Source organism: Drosophila rhopaloa, unplaced genomic scaffold (genome assembly GCF_018152115.1).
Source record: "Drosophila rhopaloa isolate 14029-0021.01 unplaced genomic scaffold, ASM1815211v1 contig_115, whole genome shotgun sequence".
NCBI classification, from domain to species: Eukaryota; Metazoa; Arthropoda; class Insecta; order Diptera; family Drosophilidae; genus Drosophila; species Drosophila rhopaloa.
In genome coordinates this window covers 6769013-6787382 of record NW_025334990.1, presented here as the reverse complement: position 1 = coordinate 6787382, position 18370 = coordinate 6769013, and the positions used below count along the sequence as shown (strand labels likewise).

At 39.4% G+C, this 18370-nt stretch overlaps 1 protein-coding gene and 6 non-coding genes across 7 annotated transcripts in view; 3 read left to right on the top strand and 4 right to left on the bottom strand.

Moving 5' to 3' along the window:
- The window catches only part of LOC108051912 (ecdysone receptor), a 75294-nt gene extending 63602 nt beyond the window's left edge, over positions 1–11692 (bottom strand). Inside the window, exons 1-4 of the mRNA XM_044461978.1 lie at positions 11530–11692; positions 10688–10911; positions 5477–5812; positions 5246–5412 (exon numbers count right to left, since the gene is read on the bottom strand). Of these exons, the coding sequence (XP_044317913.1) occupies positions 5246–5412; positions 5477–5751 (442 nt within the window). The 5' untranslated portion in view covers positions 5752–5812; positions 10688–10911; positions 11530–11692. The remainder of the gene's footprint in view (positions 1–5245; positions 5413–5476; positions 5813–10687; positions 10912–11529) is intronic.
- On the bottom strand, positions 6441–6514 carry Trnan-guu. Its single transcript has one exon. It is a non-coding gene; the product is annotated as a tRNA-Asn (tRNA).
- On the top strand, positions 7587–7660 carry Trnan-guu. The gene has a single exon. It is a non-coding gene; the product is annotated as a tRNA-Asn (tRNA).
- Positions 8008–8081, bottom strand: Trnan-guu. The gene has a single exon. It is a non-coding gene; the product is annotated as a tRNA-Asn (tRNA).
- A 5404-nt stretch (positions 11693–17096) lies between the features above and the next one.
- Positions 17097–17169, top strand: Trnar-acg. The gene has a single exon. It is a non-coding gene; the product is annotated as a tRNA-Arg (tRNA).
- A 744-nt stretch (positions 17170–17913) lies between these two features.
- Trnan-guu lies at positions 17914–17987 on the bottom strand. Its single transcript has one exon. It is a non-coding gene; the product is annotated as a tRNA-Asn (tRNA).
- Positions 17988–18121: 134 nt separating this feature from the next.
- On the top strand, positions 18122–18195 carry Trnan-guu. Its single transcript has one exon. It is a non-coding gene; the product is annotated as a tRNA-Asn (tRNA).
- Positions 18196–18370: the final 175 nt, after the last annotated feature.

Here is an 18370-nt window from a genome sequence, read left to right as displayed (position 1 = left end):
ACTGAATGTGCACATATGTGTGTATGTATGAATGTTTGTGTATATCGAGGGAATTTGTTATTTTTTTTCGGTTCTTCTTCTGTTCTCTCGCTTTGGTTGGTTTTTTTTTGCAGGAATTAATTGTGCGGGTTCTGCATGAAGCACACACACACGCATAGCAACGTTAATACTGCATTTATATATGCGAAATAAAAAAAGAAAATGCTGAAAGCAAACAAGAACCCGCCACTCTGGAATCGACAGCGTCGCACGAGGCTCTTGTGCTAATGGCATTTGGCCTATTTATGCTTCCACGTATCGAACACACACACTCACACACACACACGCGCGCACAGGAGCACCAATACCAGTGTAGAAGGAATATTAGGTAACGCTGGCCACCAGGGTTTCAAATTCGTTTTTAACCCTTCGTCAGCGAAGCCTGCAGTTGAGGAGTTAATTGGGTTAAAAGCGCACTGGGTTATCACAGGGTGCTTCGAAGGTCCTGTGGTCACAGGATCTTCTGAAATAATCGGAGGTCGCCTGCTTTTCACAACATTTTCGAAATTCAAAATCTGATCACACACTTATCATTTAAGTCATATTATAGCTCATGCATTAATTTAATCATATGGTGACATAGTAATCTACAATGCTCTAGTTAAATAGACACCATATACAAACCATAACTAGAAATTATCTAACTCGAATTTCCATAACTAAATATTTAATAGCTTAAACTTATTTAATTCAAAGCTCCTTGGAGTCAAACTAGATTTATTGGCAATAGAGAGTTCAAATAATAATAAAAAAACTATTTATAACTCGAGGCATCGAATTTTGTTGGTCGCAGTTGGCAGTAATGAATGTTAGGCTGTTTTTATTACTAATCCAAAATATTTGTTTACGTGAATCATTGATATTTTTAAAATTTGCAGTCCCAAGTTCATCATTCTTGTTTTCCAATTCGAGATAGATAATGGAAATATTAAATAACGCAAAAGACCCTGTATTTTTTTAGACTTTGCTCCTCACTTACTTTTACTCCCGCTGTTGCACTTACTCAATGCCGGTCTTCCTACCCAAATGGAAAGAACTTATACATCATATACACGCATATAGCTATATATATGTAGATATATATTCAAGATCAAGGTCAAACTATATAAAGGAGCTTATGTACAGCGAACACAAACAAGCATAAAGAGAAAGAATGGAAGAGAGAATCGCAAACATGTGCCGACTACTCAAACACAATGGCAGAGCCTTTGGTCTTGGTCCGATAGCAAAGTCCGCCAGACTGTCCCGTCTGTCCGTCAGTCTGTCTGTCCGTCCGTCTGTCCGCTTGTCCGTCCATCAGTCCGTCCTTCTGTCCGTTCGTCCATCCCCCTGTCCGTCCGCTGTGGTTTAGCAACCCCTGCAGACCATTTGACACACTAAGGCAAGAGTCGTATGTTCTTATTCTTTATTATTTTTTTTTTTGTACTCCTTTACTTTTTGGACAATGGCTGGCAAGTGTACCTGCTGGCTTGCAAAAAAAAAAGCATCTGCTGTCCCTCCGCTTTTTAAGCCCAATGCAGACGCGAAGACCTTGAATAGCCACTACCCGAAAAGCAAGACGAACCAGAACCGCAGCGACAAATTTGAAGAGACGAAGAGGATCGCATTTTGGTCAAGCTACAAATTCTAAGGCACAATCAGGAAATGCAAGCACGAGGAGAGGGCCGAAACCAGTTCTCCGGCTTTGATATTCAGAGCCTTTTTCGAGTCCAGACACCGAGCCAGACTGGCAACGGTGGTTATCATGTTTCAGGCGCATGATTGAAAAATCATTGTTGGAAACCTTGAAGAGCTCTGCCCCTTGGTCCTCCCCATCCTCCTCCTTCTTCTCCTCTCCTTCTTCGTTCTTTTCTTGGCATTGCGTGTCCTGCAAAGATTAAGCTGAGTCTGGGCTTGGCCGTCTAGACATTAGGTAGGGCAAACCTAATTGCATACATTGCTCAATCGATGCGATCGATTCGATTTGGTTGGGGCGGCTAAGGTTTCTCCGGAAAGTGCCCGCAGCCAGTACCTTTTATGCTAATTTGTTTCAGGTTCTTGAAATTTAAGAAAGGATTGGGCTTCTCTTCTGCAATTAACAGTTACTAGAGGCAGTCTTCTTTTTTTTTGGTGATATATAATGAAGTACGAATTATTGATCAGATCAGAATCTAAAAAAAAGGCTCAAAATCAATATTGTTTTATTTAATTGAGTTCGAAGAACTACATTTTAAACTTAGGTAACAATGCCAGACAATTCACGGTTATTCAGAACATTAAACAAAATTATAGAATCTATAATATTACTTTTCACTAAAACCATATTCAAACGAGAGCTGCCCAACTTCTGGATGCCATTTTTATTGACAAAATTGACCTTGTACTTGTCAGCAGCAGACTATTAATGAGGTTGAACCTCACATACTCTCACATAAATCCTCCATTCCAGTAGCCAACGAAAGTAAACGACCAGAAACCCCAAAAAGCTATGAAATGATACAGCCAAGAAAATGTTTGAAAATAGTCAAGAAATCAAGCGTGGCGATGAAAAAAAAACGGGGAAAGGTTTGTGCTAACTCGATTTTCCCATGGAGGATTGTTTGTGGAATTGCGCATACGCCACATTGCACACGGCCTTCGTCACCCATCCCACAATGAAAACCAGAGAGAGAAAAACCAATCGCAAGTGAAATTGCTAAGAAAAATAACAGACGCCACAGACACAGGGCAAAAGGAGAGGATAGGGAGACAAGGGTTATGTCTGCTCGGTTTGTCCTTACAACGGCAACAGCCTTGGCATGATTTCATTACGCACACTCCCTCCCATCACCTCCCCATTTTCTACTTGATTTTTGGGTCGTCACAGCCCGCAACCCGCCAGACATATCCCCAAGTTTAAGTAAGCACAGTGAAAGCGAGGGAAGTTCAAGCGCACGCACATTTTGGGGGACTTTGAAAGGGGGGAAATACTGGCTGTAGGATCGATTATTTTCGGGCCGACAGTGGCCATTTTATTTTAGGAGTCGTAAAACCAACCCAAGGGAACCTCCAGGACCCAAAATGGAGGCTGGAGGGCGTTGGCTTGTGCGTTTGTCTGGCGGTGGTGGAGGTTTTGTGGGTGTTCCACCTCAAAGTCTCTTGTACCTCGTTCCCATTTTACGCCGGCAAAGTTTACGATGCCGAGCATTTAGTGCCAAAAAACGACGTCGACGTCGCAGCCCGTGTGTGCGTGTGTAGTCATCGTCTGGTGACCTTCAACTTTCAACTTTATTGCCATTGTCAGCCAGCCGAACACCGCCCATCGTCGCACCTCCCCCGACAAATCATTTGTCTGTCTGCTCGTCCCGACTGCGGCGCGTTTTGGTAATTTTGGGGCTTACATTCGCTCCACGTCTGGATGCGAATGGAGGCTCTGCGATGCGATGGGTGGTTGGATTGCCACCCATTTGGCCAGGGGGTTTTTGGCCTTGTCTGCAGCGCCCATGACCTTGAAGCTGGCCACGTTTTCACGTGAAAGGTGAAAGGCACGTTCTCGGCTTATGTCTGCGTATCCGCTGTCTATGTGTGCATGCGAATCTATCTTTCAGCGCGGGGCGTGTTTTTCATTCCTTTCGGTGTGTCGTTCGTGCCTAATTCCCTGTTTGGTTCCCCTTTGTCCTACGTCATATACATTTTCCTGATTACAATCAATTTATATTTATAGAAATATAGCAGATCCGCGTTAATACCAAGAAAATATAAATACATTTCACAAAATCGGGTCTAAGCTTCTGATACAATAAGAGCTACAGAAATAAGATAGGAAAGTTAGATTACCAGATAATACGGAAACAGAAAAAAAAACAAAACCTGTATATGACCTTAAAGTCCTGTATATGACCTTAAAGTCCAGCCCCAAGAATTTATAAGTTGAACCAAAACTATTATCATTACTTTTAATTTTGAGCATTATATATATTTGGTCTAATAGAACTTCTAAGGATAAACGTTACCTACGCAAAAGGAATTTCCTAGTTTATGTTTGTACAATTTTAAAATAATTCAAAATTAAATCTTACCACCCCAACCAGATTTCTTTTAAGTTATTGGGTAGCCATAGGATATTGTCCGACAGGAGTTTGATTTCGATTTCATAAGCAACAAAATTCCTTTTTCTGAACAAAATTTGGTCTCTTGATTTCCATAAAACTTTATTAACTTTATTCGGTTATTTTCGTTGTTTCAAAAATCCTGATAGTTAGCTATCATAAAAATTTTCCGGCGAATTCGAGGAAAAGCGAGAGAAAGCAAAGAAAGGCGAATTGTCGCACTTTTCGGCATGTAAAGTAAGTCACTCCAAATGTAAAATTTCAGCCGACGACGTGAATGGTGAAAAATGGCAGTATCAGCGCCATCTATTGTTCATTGTATATTGCGCTTATACTGCGCCATCTGCTGTCCATTGTGAATTTATATTTAATAATTCCGAATTGAACAACAGCGCCATCTGCTGTTCATTTTAACTTTGGATTACGAGTTTCGTTCCACACTGTTCTCATAGGATCAATTTGTCATATAAATGTATTCTTTTTTCGGACTTTTGTCCTTTTTTAATAGGTCTGAGCTAGAAAAATGGTTAGGCATTTGAAACTGCTGCATCCAATTTTTACACCCATGTTATTGAAAAATCATAACACTTTTAAACAAGAACCGTTTCTGTTAAAGGTAAATAAGATACATTTTTAAGGGTTAGATATTTTAAACGGAGAGAGGGAGACACCTTTGACTCCTGACATATACATATGATCAGCAATCACCATTTACACGAAATTATGTTTCTTTGCGACTTTCTCGTTCATTTATAAAGCTTGCAAAATTAGCAGAAGGTAGCTAATAATATATAGCTTTTACAGATATTTGGGAATACATTTCGCTCCGAGTTTAATTAAAATCATCCTCTGCATTTATGTCCCATAATTTTCTAGTTTTATGGACTATATTTGGTCAACACATTTAACTTTAAAAATCCCTTTGGCGTTTGATTTACAAGGTTTTTGAGACTATCGGCTATCAATATAAAACTCTTTTAATTAATAGCTTAAGTTAATAAATCTTAGGGCGTCACGGGGATTTCTTAATCTGACTCCTCCATTTTTGACATGATTCTTTCTATACTTGTACCCCAAGGAATTTAAACATAAATGTGGCCCTTTATTGTTTTATCGTATAATTTTGGTCCACAACTCACCTGTTTTTCCGGTGGGACTGTAGGGATCATAGCTGCCGGCGGACATGGGCGATGCATAGCCGTTGGACATGTTGTAGCTGTGATTCTGTGAACCGGGCGACGGCGAAAGCGGCGGCGCGGAGCTGGGCACGCTGCCTGGACTAGGAGTGGACATCCAATCTTCGGGGCTGCAAAAATTATGTAGTTTAGAACCTGAGTGCTTTCTGACAGTGTAGTTTAATAGTGTCTTACGCATCTAATCGTGGCCTTTTGTTCGGCACGAGCACCAAATGCCCGTTGGTCGAAGCCGATGCTGCTGATGAATTTGTTTTATTGGATGATGTGGTTGCTGCTGATGTGGCAGCAACGGTGGCGACGCTGGATCCTCCGGCTGCCGTGGGCACGGCAATGAGGTCCGGCATCGGCTCGATTTTAATTGCCGTGGGTGTTGACCTCAGTTTATCCTCGACTGCGGGTATCGTCGAGCGTTTTTGCTTTGTTTGTAGTTGTCCGCTCGTCGTCAACATGGCCACGCCTTCATGATGTCCATTCGTATAGAATCACATAATTCGCTAGAGCCTAATGATCCTGCAAAGGTTCAAATAAAAAAAATCATTAAAAACAGATGAAAACAAGAGAGAACGCTATAGTCGGGTGCCGCGACTATCAGATACCCGTTACTCAGGTAAAGGGAGTGCGAGGGAGATGGAGATAGAAACTTTGATCACGCATAACTTTTTAACGAATGGTCCGATTTGAAAAATTTATTCTACATTTCGATAGGTATTGATAAACACAATAAAACTGCATTTTTACTTTTCCGAAATATTTAAATTTTTAAAAGCGTATATAAGCGATTGTGGGCGTTAAAGGGGGCGTGGCACCTTTTTTGAAACAAACTTGCGCTGCGTAGGAACTCCTAGAATCTGCATGCAAAATGCCAATCTTCTAGCTTTTATAGTTTCCGAGATCTCAGCGTTCATACGGACGGACAGACAGACGGACAGACGGACAGACAGACAGACGGACAGACGGACAGACGGACATGGCTATATCGACTCGGCTAGTGACCCTGATCAAGAATATATATACTTTATAGGGTCGGAAACGCTTCCTTCTAGCTGTTACATACTTTTGCACGAATACAATATACCCTTTTACTCTACGAGTAACGGGTATAATAAACTTTAAAAAAAAAGTAGTAAAAAAAATGAGCCGCCCCCGGGTGGACTCGAACCACCAACCTTTCGGTTAACAGCCGAACGCGCTAACCAATTGCGCCACGGAGGCCCACGACAACAGTTGGTCAAACATCGTATGTAAGCCAAGACCAATTTGTATGTTCTCAATGCAATTAAAAAGATTTCAATGGCTTTGTTTTTTTAATGCAAATGGGAACTAATCATATCTGCTTTATCTTCAAAAAGATTTTAGTTTAAATGAAAAGAACGGCACAGTTTTTCTTTTTATGTCAATGTTATAAAATGGCAAACATTTATACGACGTGATTGATTTTTTAAAATCTCCAAGTTATATTTTTAAAAAAATTCATTAATAAAGTAACGCAAAACAAACTCACTTTCTTATCGTATTGAAAACAGATAGTAGAGTTGCAGTAAAAATAATAGGACTAGGGCAATATATATAATATGGTTTAAGCCCTAACCTTAAAAAACTAATAAATACAATGTCATAACAAAATTAGTTCGAATTCATTATAGTTTAAAATTGTCTTTAACCGGTCCTTTTTATTACAATCATATTTCGTTTTAAAATAACAAATGTTCTTACTAACAGTGCGAGAATCTACCGTAACGCATTGCAGATAAAATAATTTATATGAGGACGATGAAATGAAATATTCACTTTGGAACCAATAAATAAAACTTTTTTTGTTATAATTTATGATTTAATAAACCCTTTTAATAACGAACCGGCTAACAAATATCTTTAAAAACCTGTACATATCACATATAAATTTAAAAAGTATTAGCTGATATTTTAATTTTAGGCGTGGCCAAAGATTGAATAAAATTGTCTTTAAGCTTAATCCCTATTTCCTGGTTCTTGCGTATATGTAGTTCTCGAGAACTTGACGTTTATAGTCAATAGTCATAGCTAGATCAACACAGATTTTAATTTTTATCAGCACGTTTTAAAAATGGATCGAATTCTGGTAAAAAAAATTTCAAAAAATAAAATTTTCCCCTCTATTTTACGATAGACGGGTAATTAAGATGACCAGTCATGGAAACTAAAAAAGTTATTGCATTTCTATTTATGGGTATTGGCACTGCAAGGTAACAATGCATTAACTATTTTCATAATCCAAAAGAAGATATATGGGCGGGCGATTTCCACAGCCTCCGTGGCGCAATTGGTTAGCGCGTTCGGCTGTTAACCGAAAGGTTGGTGGTTCGAGTCCACCCGGGGGCGAGCAATTTTTTTTTGATTCATTGTTAGTATCAATAAATTAATAATAGGACAAGGTACTTTGTTTTCGAGCACTTTAAGCTTTTAGGCAGACAACTTAAGCATGTTTAATATAAACTAATTATAAAATAATGTCTTTATTGTGTTAGTATTGAAATAGAGACAGAGCAGACCACAAATTATTTGTTGCAGCTTAAAAAATACATTTCAATTTAAAAACAAATCTCGCCCAGCGCAGGACTTTTTAAAAACTTTTTTCCTCGATTCTCTTTGTTTACAACATATTCATATTGTATTTCATCAGAGCTTTGGTTGATTTAAGTAAATCTTTAATGTAAAAAGAAGAGATGCGCCCCCGGGTGGACTCGAACCACCAACCTTTCGGTTAACAGCCGAACGCGCTAACCAATTGCGCCACGGAGGCTGTTGCGCCCAGGTCGTCAAGTGGCGGTTTTTAAAAACCGCAATGCACTTTTATAATCTGAGAATATAAATTCTGTATCGCTAAATTAGCGATAAGCTACCTCAAAAGTATTGATTTGCCTTACTCATCAGCTTGCATTGTTTGATTCACTAATAGAATCATTTACCTAATTGGGGAAATTTTTCAGGCGCCCTTTGGCATTCAATTTTATTATTCATATGCATGTGCCGGGGTATTAAATTGCATGACTAGATGTCAATTACCTGAAGTCGAACGAGGTCAATGCAGTAGTTTAATGCACTTTAAGTACGTGTGACATGCAACTGAGAAACTTAAACTAAAGCAGAGCCATTCGACCACCCCCATCGCCAAAGGCGGCGCCTTTGTTTTAGCGCAAAATTGAATTCTCAAGTGTACCACCCACAAGGCGAAACACCCTAAGCACAAGCCCTCCAATATCCCACACACGGAACGCACCCAAGCGAGGCGCCGACAAAATGGCGTAAGCATATTGACCCAGAATCCTTGATAAGGTCGTTCCACGTTGGGCAGCAGCACTTACGAGCGGCCCAGCCACGGACCGACTGGATCCGAGCGCTGTGACCCAATTTCAGTAGATGCTTATATAACCCATCTGAGTCCTGTCTCATTACGATTATCAAATTTTAATTGACCCACCAGGCCAGAGCAATAATACAAATACCCAATGAAAGTGCAGAGCGTGGCGGGAAAAAGCGCGAAAATGGCGAATGCAAAAATTTTGGCGTCAGTTGTGCAGATTGAAATCTATTTGTGGCACATGAAAAATAGCAACACAGAAGCAGACTTTTATTCAGCCCCTCCTCCTTTCATCTCCTCCCCCAATCCCTGTGCATTCGACAGAGTTTATTCGCCTTTTGGTTCGTTTCGTTTTACTTCTGGCATGTTGCACTTGCACTAATTTCTCGGACCGGCTTGTTGTTGCTCTTGCAGTTGTGTTTCTTGTGTGTGTGGGTAAACAATCGGACGGACAAGAACCACGGTTGACGACCGGCTGACCGCCGGAGGGATGAGGCAATCGAGGGGGACGCACTGCAAATGATGCATTTCCGCTGCATACAAAAACAGGAGAATTCCGTTTGGGATGTATTTTTCTAAAATCACCGGGAAAACTTGGCGAGGCGACCACAACTCATCTGCATTTCCAATTGCCACCGCCGCCGAACAAAAAGCAGCTGCAATTTATGTGCATATCAATTAGCAGAAAAAATCAATTTTCAGTTTTGGTCTTGAGCGTAAAACTTTGTCATCTTGGAGTGTGATAACGAAATTCGATGGAAAACTTTTTTGTTAGAAAGCATTAAGGTGACCTCGCTATTTTCGATCTCAAATTGTTATGGTTTTTTAATATTTTATAATGGTAGTAGAAAAATTGTAATGATAATAGTAAAAAAAAACATTTTGTTTTTTTTAATTTTTTTTGAGAAAAAAAATATATAACAGGAGGAAACGTAAATTACATTATAATTGTATTTCACTTTTTCGTGATTGTTCCTATGGCAGCTGTAACTAACACCGTAATTCCTAAATTGCTCAAAAATACTAAATCTCGAATAAAATTCGAGCATAAAACGACTGACTTACTAGTAGCAACCGAAAGAACACTCTTTGCTAAGTTTTTTCCAAATATTTTTAAAACTCAGGAACTAGTTTGCGTAGAAACAGACAGAGGGACAGACGGACTGAAATTATTATGAATAAGTTATTAAAGTAAGAGGTATTACGGGAAAGGTTTTCCATTGATTAGCGGAAGATAAGAAAATACTTCCCCGCCATTTTATGAATGCTTCTCGTCTAATTCAAGATACAGTATTTATTACAGAAGCAGTTCCCTAAATAATACCACCCGTTGGAACATTTAAATGGATTTGAATTTGATTTTAATATTTGTTAAAAGAAAAACCAATAATCGAATGGTTTAAAGAGTTTTTTCCCTATAAGCAGAAAACCGCCACCAATGGCCCTACAAATAAAATTGGATTCACGCATCCATGTTAAAGCAAATTTTTTTATAGACTCTCCTAAACAATCTGATATGATTTAAAATAATCTTTTTTTTAGTACAAACTTATTATTTTCGTAAATTAAAAATAGTTTGGTCCTCGCAGTGGTTTAATTTGCGGGCGCGGGGGAGTGGTTGAAGTTTAAAACAAACTTCCACGAGGGTCGACAAATCGAATCTCAAATCTCTAGCTCTTAGTCAAATAAGCTTTCTCTAAAGCACTTTTGCAGGAATACAATATAAAACGGGGAAAACATTAAATTGTTTGAAAAATGTTCTTTCGTAGAATTTCAAGAGCCATATCCATATTGTGTGATATTATTTTGTTTATATTTTGGACCGACTAGTTAAAGCTGCCAGAAATTGATTTAAAAGTAAACAAACTGAGAATTCATCTTGGGCTGCCATTTTTGGGTTGCCAAATAATTTGTTTTGCATTGACCTACATGCACCGATACTTCGCACCGATTTCCGGATTTTGAGCTGCAAACAAATGCATGTGAGAATTGCCCCAATCGTTATTTCCTTATTTTCGAAAAAAAAATTCTCACTGAATCTCACTCACCCAATTTTGCAGTTTGGTTGTATTCCTAAAATAATCCCCTGCAATTATTGTTTACCTTATTTATCACTGTGTTTATTGCGTTTAAATTATTGTTTGGATTCACTTTAAGCCGAAAACTGCTATTGTTTACACATTAAAACGAGGAAAACTCAATTTGATTGCATATTCAACACAGTTTAATAATATTATTAAGTCATTTTCGGTCCACGGTGCAAATGCATTTTCTACAAGAGGAAAAAAAGAGAGAGAGTGAGAGCTTGAAATAAACGCGGGGGTGAGAGAAAGCTGCGGAGAGCGCGAGAGAGAGAAACAGAGTAGGAAATGCAGCGCCCAGACACGTGCATTTTTCGACGTTTAAATTGCTGCCGCAATTAAATCGAAAAAACACAAGACTCAGCAAAAAGTTTGAATGAACTTATGATTGGCACACTGCACTGTTGAAATCGCTGTAATAAGTTTTGGGCACAAACTGCTTTTAATTTCGTTCACAAAACATTATCCAAAGAGCCGTTTTCAGCTCTCCCGCTCTCACAGTCGCTCCCGTGAAATCTCTCTCTCTCTCCCTGAGCGAGTAAACAAGCGCCAACTGCATGGAATGTTTGACGATGGGGGCGGGGGCCAAAGGGGGGACGTGTCACTCGCCACAGCAGCAGCAACAACAACACTGGATATCTAGCTCGGCACAGTTTATGTGGCTTAAATAACTTATTTTCGATTCAAAATTAAAGGGGAAACAAAATTAAGTTTTCCCTCAATGAAGTATAGCACTTTCGGGAACTTTGATTTCTTTTGATTTGCAAATAGAATGCTAATTATTGGATCAACTTTGTTTCAACACGTACAGAAATGGGGGTAGCCCGTTTTTTAATCTGAAATAGGTGGCACTCTCCGCGTTGTTCTACCGATTTTCTAGCACGGTCACCGAGTTTATTTTCGATTTTTCTGCATTTTTCCACCGACAACTGCGCGCGATGTAATTTGTATTACTCGAGAAACTCTGAAACTGAAACGTCAACGCCGCCGCCTCTGCCGCCTGCGCCGGCAGCGCTGCTCAGCCTCTGCCTTTGCTGTCAGGTGAAGCTCTCTCGCTCTCTGGCGGGCCCCTTCTGCCGCCCTCTCTGCCACCCCCTCTCTTGACGGGGGCCAGCTTGTAATTGTTGCTTTTGCTGCGCAGGCGCTCTTTGCCGACTTTTTCGGCTTGGCAATGCCGCCCTTTATCTCGCAAGCCTGACTTTTGGTTTCTGTGATTTTCTCCGACTTGATATTGTTGTGTTTTGGCGCTTGGCTATTTTGACTCTCAAGTTGCGCTCGCTCAACTTTCGCGACAGCTCAAAGCGGCCAAAGCAAGAACAACAACAACCACTACGGTGCAGTAGCCACCGCGGCAGCACTAACGCATGGTGGTTGAAAATAACGGCTGCGGCTGCAATACGAAATTCTTCAAAATTTTCTTTGTTTTTTCCGTGTCTGATTTATAGCGAATTTTACAAATATTTAGAGCATTTCAATTGGGCTTAAGCCTGGAATCAAAGGCATAGTTGGTCAGACATTTCTTGTTGTATAAGGAGTTCTAGTCCATTATCAATTTAGATCAATCTTTCGATCCGACAACTGTAGCATATTGGTTACTGGTAATGATAGGTTTAAATATTTTTGATCCGATAGTATAAACTGCTCTAAAGAACATTAAATTGATTAACCAAAGATATGCAGCGGATGTCTTCTTAATATCTTTATTCTAAAAAATAGTTTTTGCAGGTTAAGCAGGTTACATTCAATACATGAATCAAAAAAGAGGAAACAAAGCAGGGCTTGAATAAATGGTAACTAGATTTTGAGGTAACATATGGTTGCTTTGTATTATTTTAAACATAAATACAAAAAAAAAGGAGATATGCAAAATTATTAAAATAATAAAAATGCTGCAAAATTGATCAGGTATCCTTTCGAAGGTACAGGATAAAAGCGGGCTATTCTCAGGTTTTTAAGCTTCATCCTCCTTGACATAAAAATACAAAATTTCATGTTCCTGGCTTCAGTTTTTGCACCACTGTGCGCGCACTTGGCTGTGTTGTTGCTCTGCTCGCTTTGGCTTTGGGCCAGAGTGCGGAACTTTTGAGAAACTGAAAACTGGTTTTAGTGCTGGGCTCATTGGCAGAGTCCGAGACCGACTTGTTGTTGCTGCTGCTATTCGGTGTTTCTTTTCGCAGTGGCTTTTAAGCTCTACTTGCTGGCGACTGCGCTGCCGAGATTTGTTGTTCCTGCTGTTCTTGCTGTTTTTTGCGCCTCTGACTTTGTAACACACTTTTTGTGTTGATTTCGCCCGCTGCCGCTGTGGCTGCTATGTGACTTTTGATTTTAATGCTTTTTCTGTATTTTTTTTCAATGGAATTTTGTTTTATTTATCCACTCTCGAATTGCATTGGTCTGGGAAAATAGCACGCACATCTCTCGTCTTTTGTGTTAGCCGTGGGAATTCGGATATTATTGTTTGCCTTAAAGGCAGAAACTGAATAAATCGAGAGAGGGTCAGGTGGGGGATGACCCTTTACTATGACGTACATTCGCTCAACATAACCTCACACTCGCTATTCACCTAAGCTAATTTGCAATAATCGTCTATTGAACCTATTAGCCGGGGGAATCCAATAAAGCGCATACGACCCTGTAAGTGCCGCCACCCCGTCTTTTCCACACCCTCAAGAAGAGCGAGAGTGGGCGGGGAGGACAGGGTGGCCAGGGGGCGGTATCCACGCCCCAATTGAATGGCAAGACACGCGAGCAGCGAAAACGCAAGAGGCAACAACACAAAATGCTAGCGCAGCGATGACGAAAACGCTGAAAGCAACAACCACAACTACAACTGCAAACGCCGACAGCAAGTTGAATGACATAAAGCATCAACTGACCTTCAACTCTGAGACTGAACCTTAGAAAAAAATGAATAATTTTTTACACTCGCGGCACACACACATGGCCACATGCAAATGCGACTGTGAGAGCAGCGCATGCAACTTTACAGCTTTACAGCTCGTTCGATGTGGGAGAGAGATAGTGGGAGCGGGACTAAAGAGGAAATCGCCAAAAGCACTGAGCCATGGCAAAAATCGCTGTTGCAACTAGACCCCCACTCTCTCGCACACACACTTACAGCACTAGTGCACCCCCTCGAAACTACTCACCCATACCCTCGCCCAGAGGCAGCGAGCTGCCAATTGCGCATGATACGATACGCTCCAGATTCTAGAGGTGGGAAAAGTTGGGGAGCAATGAATAACGATGAGCAGATCGGGAGGTGATCTTATTATCCTCCGGCAGGATCCAAACGATTTTCAAAACCATAAAATAAACTGCGGAAACAAAAGGTTAAAACACAGATGCATCGCCGCTAGAATGGCCATGGCCATTATTGCTACAAATCTATTCATATTCCGGAATCAAAACAAAAATTATTTTGATTAATTATTCGAATTACTCCCAGTCGATCCTATACCAGTATTTTAGAATCACTCTCAATTAATTTTTGAATCAGTAAATACTTATTCAGAACCCCATAAAGTAGAACAAGTTTTTGTTTGAAATAATTTCGCCTGGGCCAAATACGTAGAAAATAAATTCAAAGAGAGAAACATGTTTAAAAAATAACTAAAAAGTCCATTCAGGCGCAACATATTTGTTAAAAATGAGTGAGTAGCAGGTCCATCCTCCACTATATCGTTTTTTCTTGTTAGATTATACAGATGGCATTTCAAAAGGAAAGGTTGGAGGAAAGCGGACGGAACGCCAAATGGGGAGACGCAAAGAGAACTCCAAGTGCCCAACTGCGATGACGTAAATTGCCGACCGATGCCGATGAACGGAGCTTGCTCTTGCACTTGGCGACTGCATCAGCTCTCCTGCGCTCTTTTTTTTGGCGGTGAGAGGAGCGGAGCGCCAACTACAACTACACTATTATTGAAGATAGCAGAGCAGAGGCAGAGCGGCCTATTTCTCGATGCATGTTTATTTTTGGCAGCCGCATTCACTCTCCTTTCTCTGCCTCGCTTTTATTTTCTTTTTTGTTTGGGCTTTTTGGTTTTGTTTCTTTTTTTTTTATTTATTTTAGGGCGTTGTACAATTGAGCGGATACATCATGTGACGAAGAAGGGTGGCAAGGGGTTTGGATTTGGGTGGTGGGGTGCAGTGTACGAAATGTATGACATTTGCACTAGTGCAAATGAGGTGTGTAGGTAGGACATTTCTAGTTATTAAATTGGAGCGTGTTGAAAGCTTCTGGTTTCGAAAGATTACATACTTGAAAAGTAAAAAATGAGTAAGTGCTAGTTATAACTAGTTGTAACAGCTAGAATAATTCGTTTATAAAGTATATATGTATAGATTATGGCTATATCAATAAACTATAAATTTAGAGTCACCAGATTAAACCATATTGAACATACAAACGTATAAATATTAAGCCCCCGAAAGTCTCAAAATGTTATGATAAATCAATTTTTTGGGGAGGAGGAGTAAGTTTGAATTGAAAATATTTACAAACATCCAATCATATCATGTTTAAAATTAAAGAACGCTTAAATATTTGTGGATGTATTGATCACAACCGTTTTTTAAAAAATTAATATTTTGTTTAGTGCTTTGTCAACATCGACATTGATAGAGTGGGGCTCTATAAATAAAAGTATAGTTTTAACTTTCATAACTCGAACTTCCATGCCCTTTTATAAGTCGAAATAATTGTATTAGCAATATGGAGTTCAAACGCAAGTGAAATGTTTTCTGTAACTCAAACTCTCCACAATAAAAAAAACCTTCAGTGAAGAAAATAAAATGTCTTGTTAAAGACATCCAAAAAGACCATGCTATTTTGTATGCACACGTTTTGGTTATGGCTAAACCTTCCTTACCCTTCCACTTATAGGAGGCAGACATTGCTTTATGTTTTATGCATGCTGCCAGACAATTCCACCCCGGACACTGGAATTCCTTCACTTGGCGGATATTTTCTGATGGGGCGAGTTAGAAGCGTTTAACCTGACCTCAACGGAATGGAGGGATAGTGGGGTTGGCCAACCTGCTTAAAAGTTCAAAGCTTTCAGGCCAACACACCCCGCAAACAGTAGGAGAAACGCCCACATTAAGAGCCCCGGGGAGCAGCATGATGGTGCAGCCATTGAGCTGCATCCTTGACCCAAACAATGCGCCAATTTGTGGGCCAATGGGCGGTGAGGGGATGTCCTATCCATCTAACGAAGTGAAAAGTTAAGTTGAACGCTAAGAAAGCACTCAACACTCAGATCCGAAAGGGGCGGTCTGGCAATGACCACGTTGTAAGGTCTACCACCTGCCAGCCAAGAAGGCGGCATCAAGGCCCTTTTTCCTTTTGCAACAAATGCTAAAAGGAATTTAAAACGCTGCTAAAAATCGATACTTTTCACTTGCGAGACTGTCGTGAATTTTATATTTTACTTCTACATGGCAAGTATTCCCAATTTTGAATTGCAAAGCTATCTAACGAGAAGATGGAAATCATAATGGTTTAAAAACTGTATTTTGGTCATTTGTAATGCTGACGCAAAATAAATATTTGCAAGATTTGGTGTGTGCCATAACAATAAAAAATGGGTCCATTTGAAAAAGGTAAAATCCTTTTTAGGAAAACAGCATAGTTTGGCAGAGTGCTTAAAGTATTTGTTTACATTTTTAAACAGATGAAGTGTGTAAATTACATATGCTCGAAAAAAATATCTTAAAATCAAATTCCAATCTAAAAGCCATACAAATTCCTGTAGCACAACGGTCAGTCCTACATACATAGTCGGGTGTAGATATTTTCCAGTGTAAGCAAAAGAAACAGTAAAAAGTAAACCCTTTCATATGATGTCACGAAAGACAACCAACAGGAGTGGCCACTTCGACCCTGACATAGGACACAGACTACCTCCTAGCGGAAAATGTTGCCGAACTCCTGCGAACCACTGCATACCTTCGGCCGAGACTCAGTGCGAACCAACAGGAAGTAAATTAAGAGCTAGAATCGAATCTGGAAAATTACACTTACCTTAGCCAAATTTCGAGATGAAGACTGCAAAAAAGATATAAACAAAATAGTATTAAAGAAAATCGCTGAGTTTAAGCTGAGTTTAAGTAAAATAAATATTTATGTTTAGGCCTCGAACAAAACAACTCATTGATATGCTCCCAATGACGGCTTTTTATGCCCATTGGCTTGCATACATTATCAAATAAACTCTCAAAGATCGTACAAGACTTACAGATGGCAGGTTAAAGTGGGATCAAGTGACTGTTCCATTTTTTACGGAAAACAAACAGAAAAAACACACTTTTTCAATAGACTATTATTAGGCATACAGTTGCTTATAAGGGAAAACAAAGTCAGAAGATTTTAACCGGTCCTGTGGCGCAATGGATAACGCGTCTGACTACGGATCAGAAGATTCCAGGTTCGACTCCTGGCAGGATCGATAAGATTTATTTTTGGTATTTTTACAATTGGTACTGGTTTGCTTAACTTACCGTGTACAACACACCAACCAAAACTCGAAGCAATAGAAAAAATATTAAAAAAAAAAAAACTCAAATTTGAACCAATTTTTAAGCACACACTCAGAAAATGTTTCAATTTAATATAAACCGGAGGACTATACCATAAAGTTATAATTTAACATATAGTCACAATTTAACATATAGTCACAATTTAACATATACTCATAAAATAAAATGTAAAAATGTATATCTATATATAATCATATTATAGACTTTAACATTTTTGATACAGCTTTAAGGGTATAAAAACTTGACGTGAATTTGTTTTCTAAATTTTCTTGAGGTCATAAAAAAAACTTTTGGATTTTTTAAAAGAACATTTTTAAATTTATATAAGATAATTTGAATTTTTTATGTTGCACACCACATTCCCAGTCTAAAATTTAACCTGTTCAGTTTTGTTGAGAAAACTTCAATTAGGCAAACACGAAGCATGTTGAAAAAAGGTACAAATCAAAGGATAACGAATGCATTAGCTTATAAAAAAGCGAAACCTTAACAGACAACATTTTATGCCGGGCCTAAAGAAAACAAGGGTCCTTTGGCGAGCTAATAGAAGGATCAGAAGCTTCCATATGCTCGACTCCGTGCAGGATCATTTCATAATTTTGAAATCATTAAATTAATCTACTTTAAATTCGGAGATTCTCAAAAAAGGAATGCGCCCCCGGGTGGACTCGAACCACCAACCTTTCGGTTAACAGCCGAACGCGCTAACCAATTGCGCCACGGAGGCTTCAGGAGCTTAGTTCAGACTCAGTTTATTTTAGCGGCTAATTAGTTTAACTCTCTAAAAAAAATGATATTAGTTATCAATAATTAAGGTAATTCCTATATTTTCATTCCCAATATTTTTTGTGGGATTCATACGCCTCCGTGGCGCAATTGGTTAGCGCGTTCGGCTGTTAACCGAAAGGTTGGTGGTTCGAGTCCACCCGGGGGCGGACAATTTATTTTGGAACATACATTAAGAAGATTACTTCAAATTGTTCATGTTTGTAAAGGTAGTTACGTTCGTTCCGTCTCTGGTGTACTCGATATCGTCGTTTAAGAAAAATAGATCAGACTTTATGGAAATAATACAAGTTTAGTTACTATAATCATCGTTTTTAGAGGACA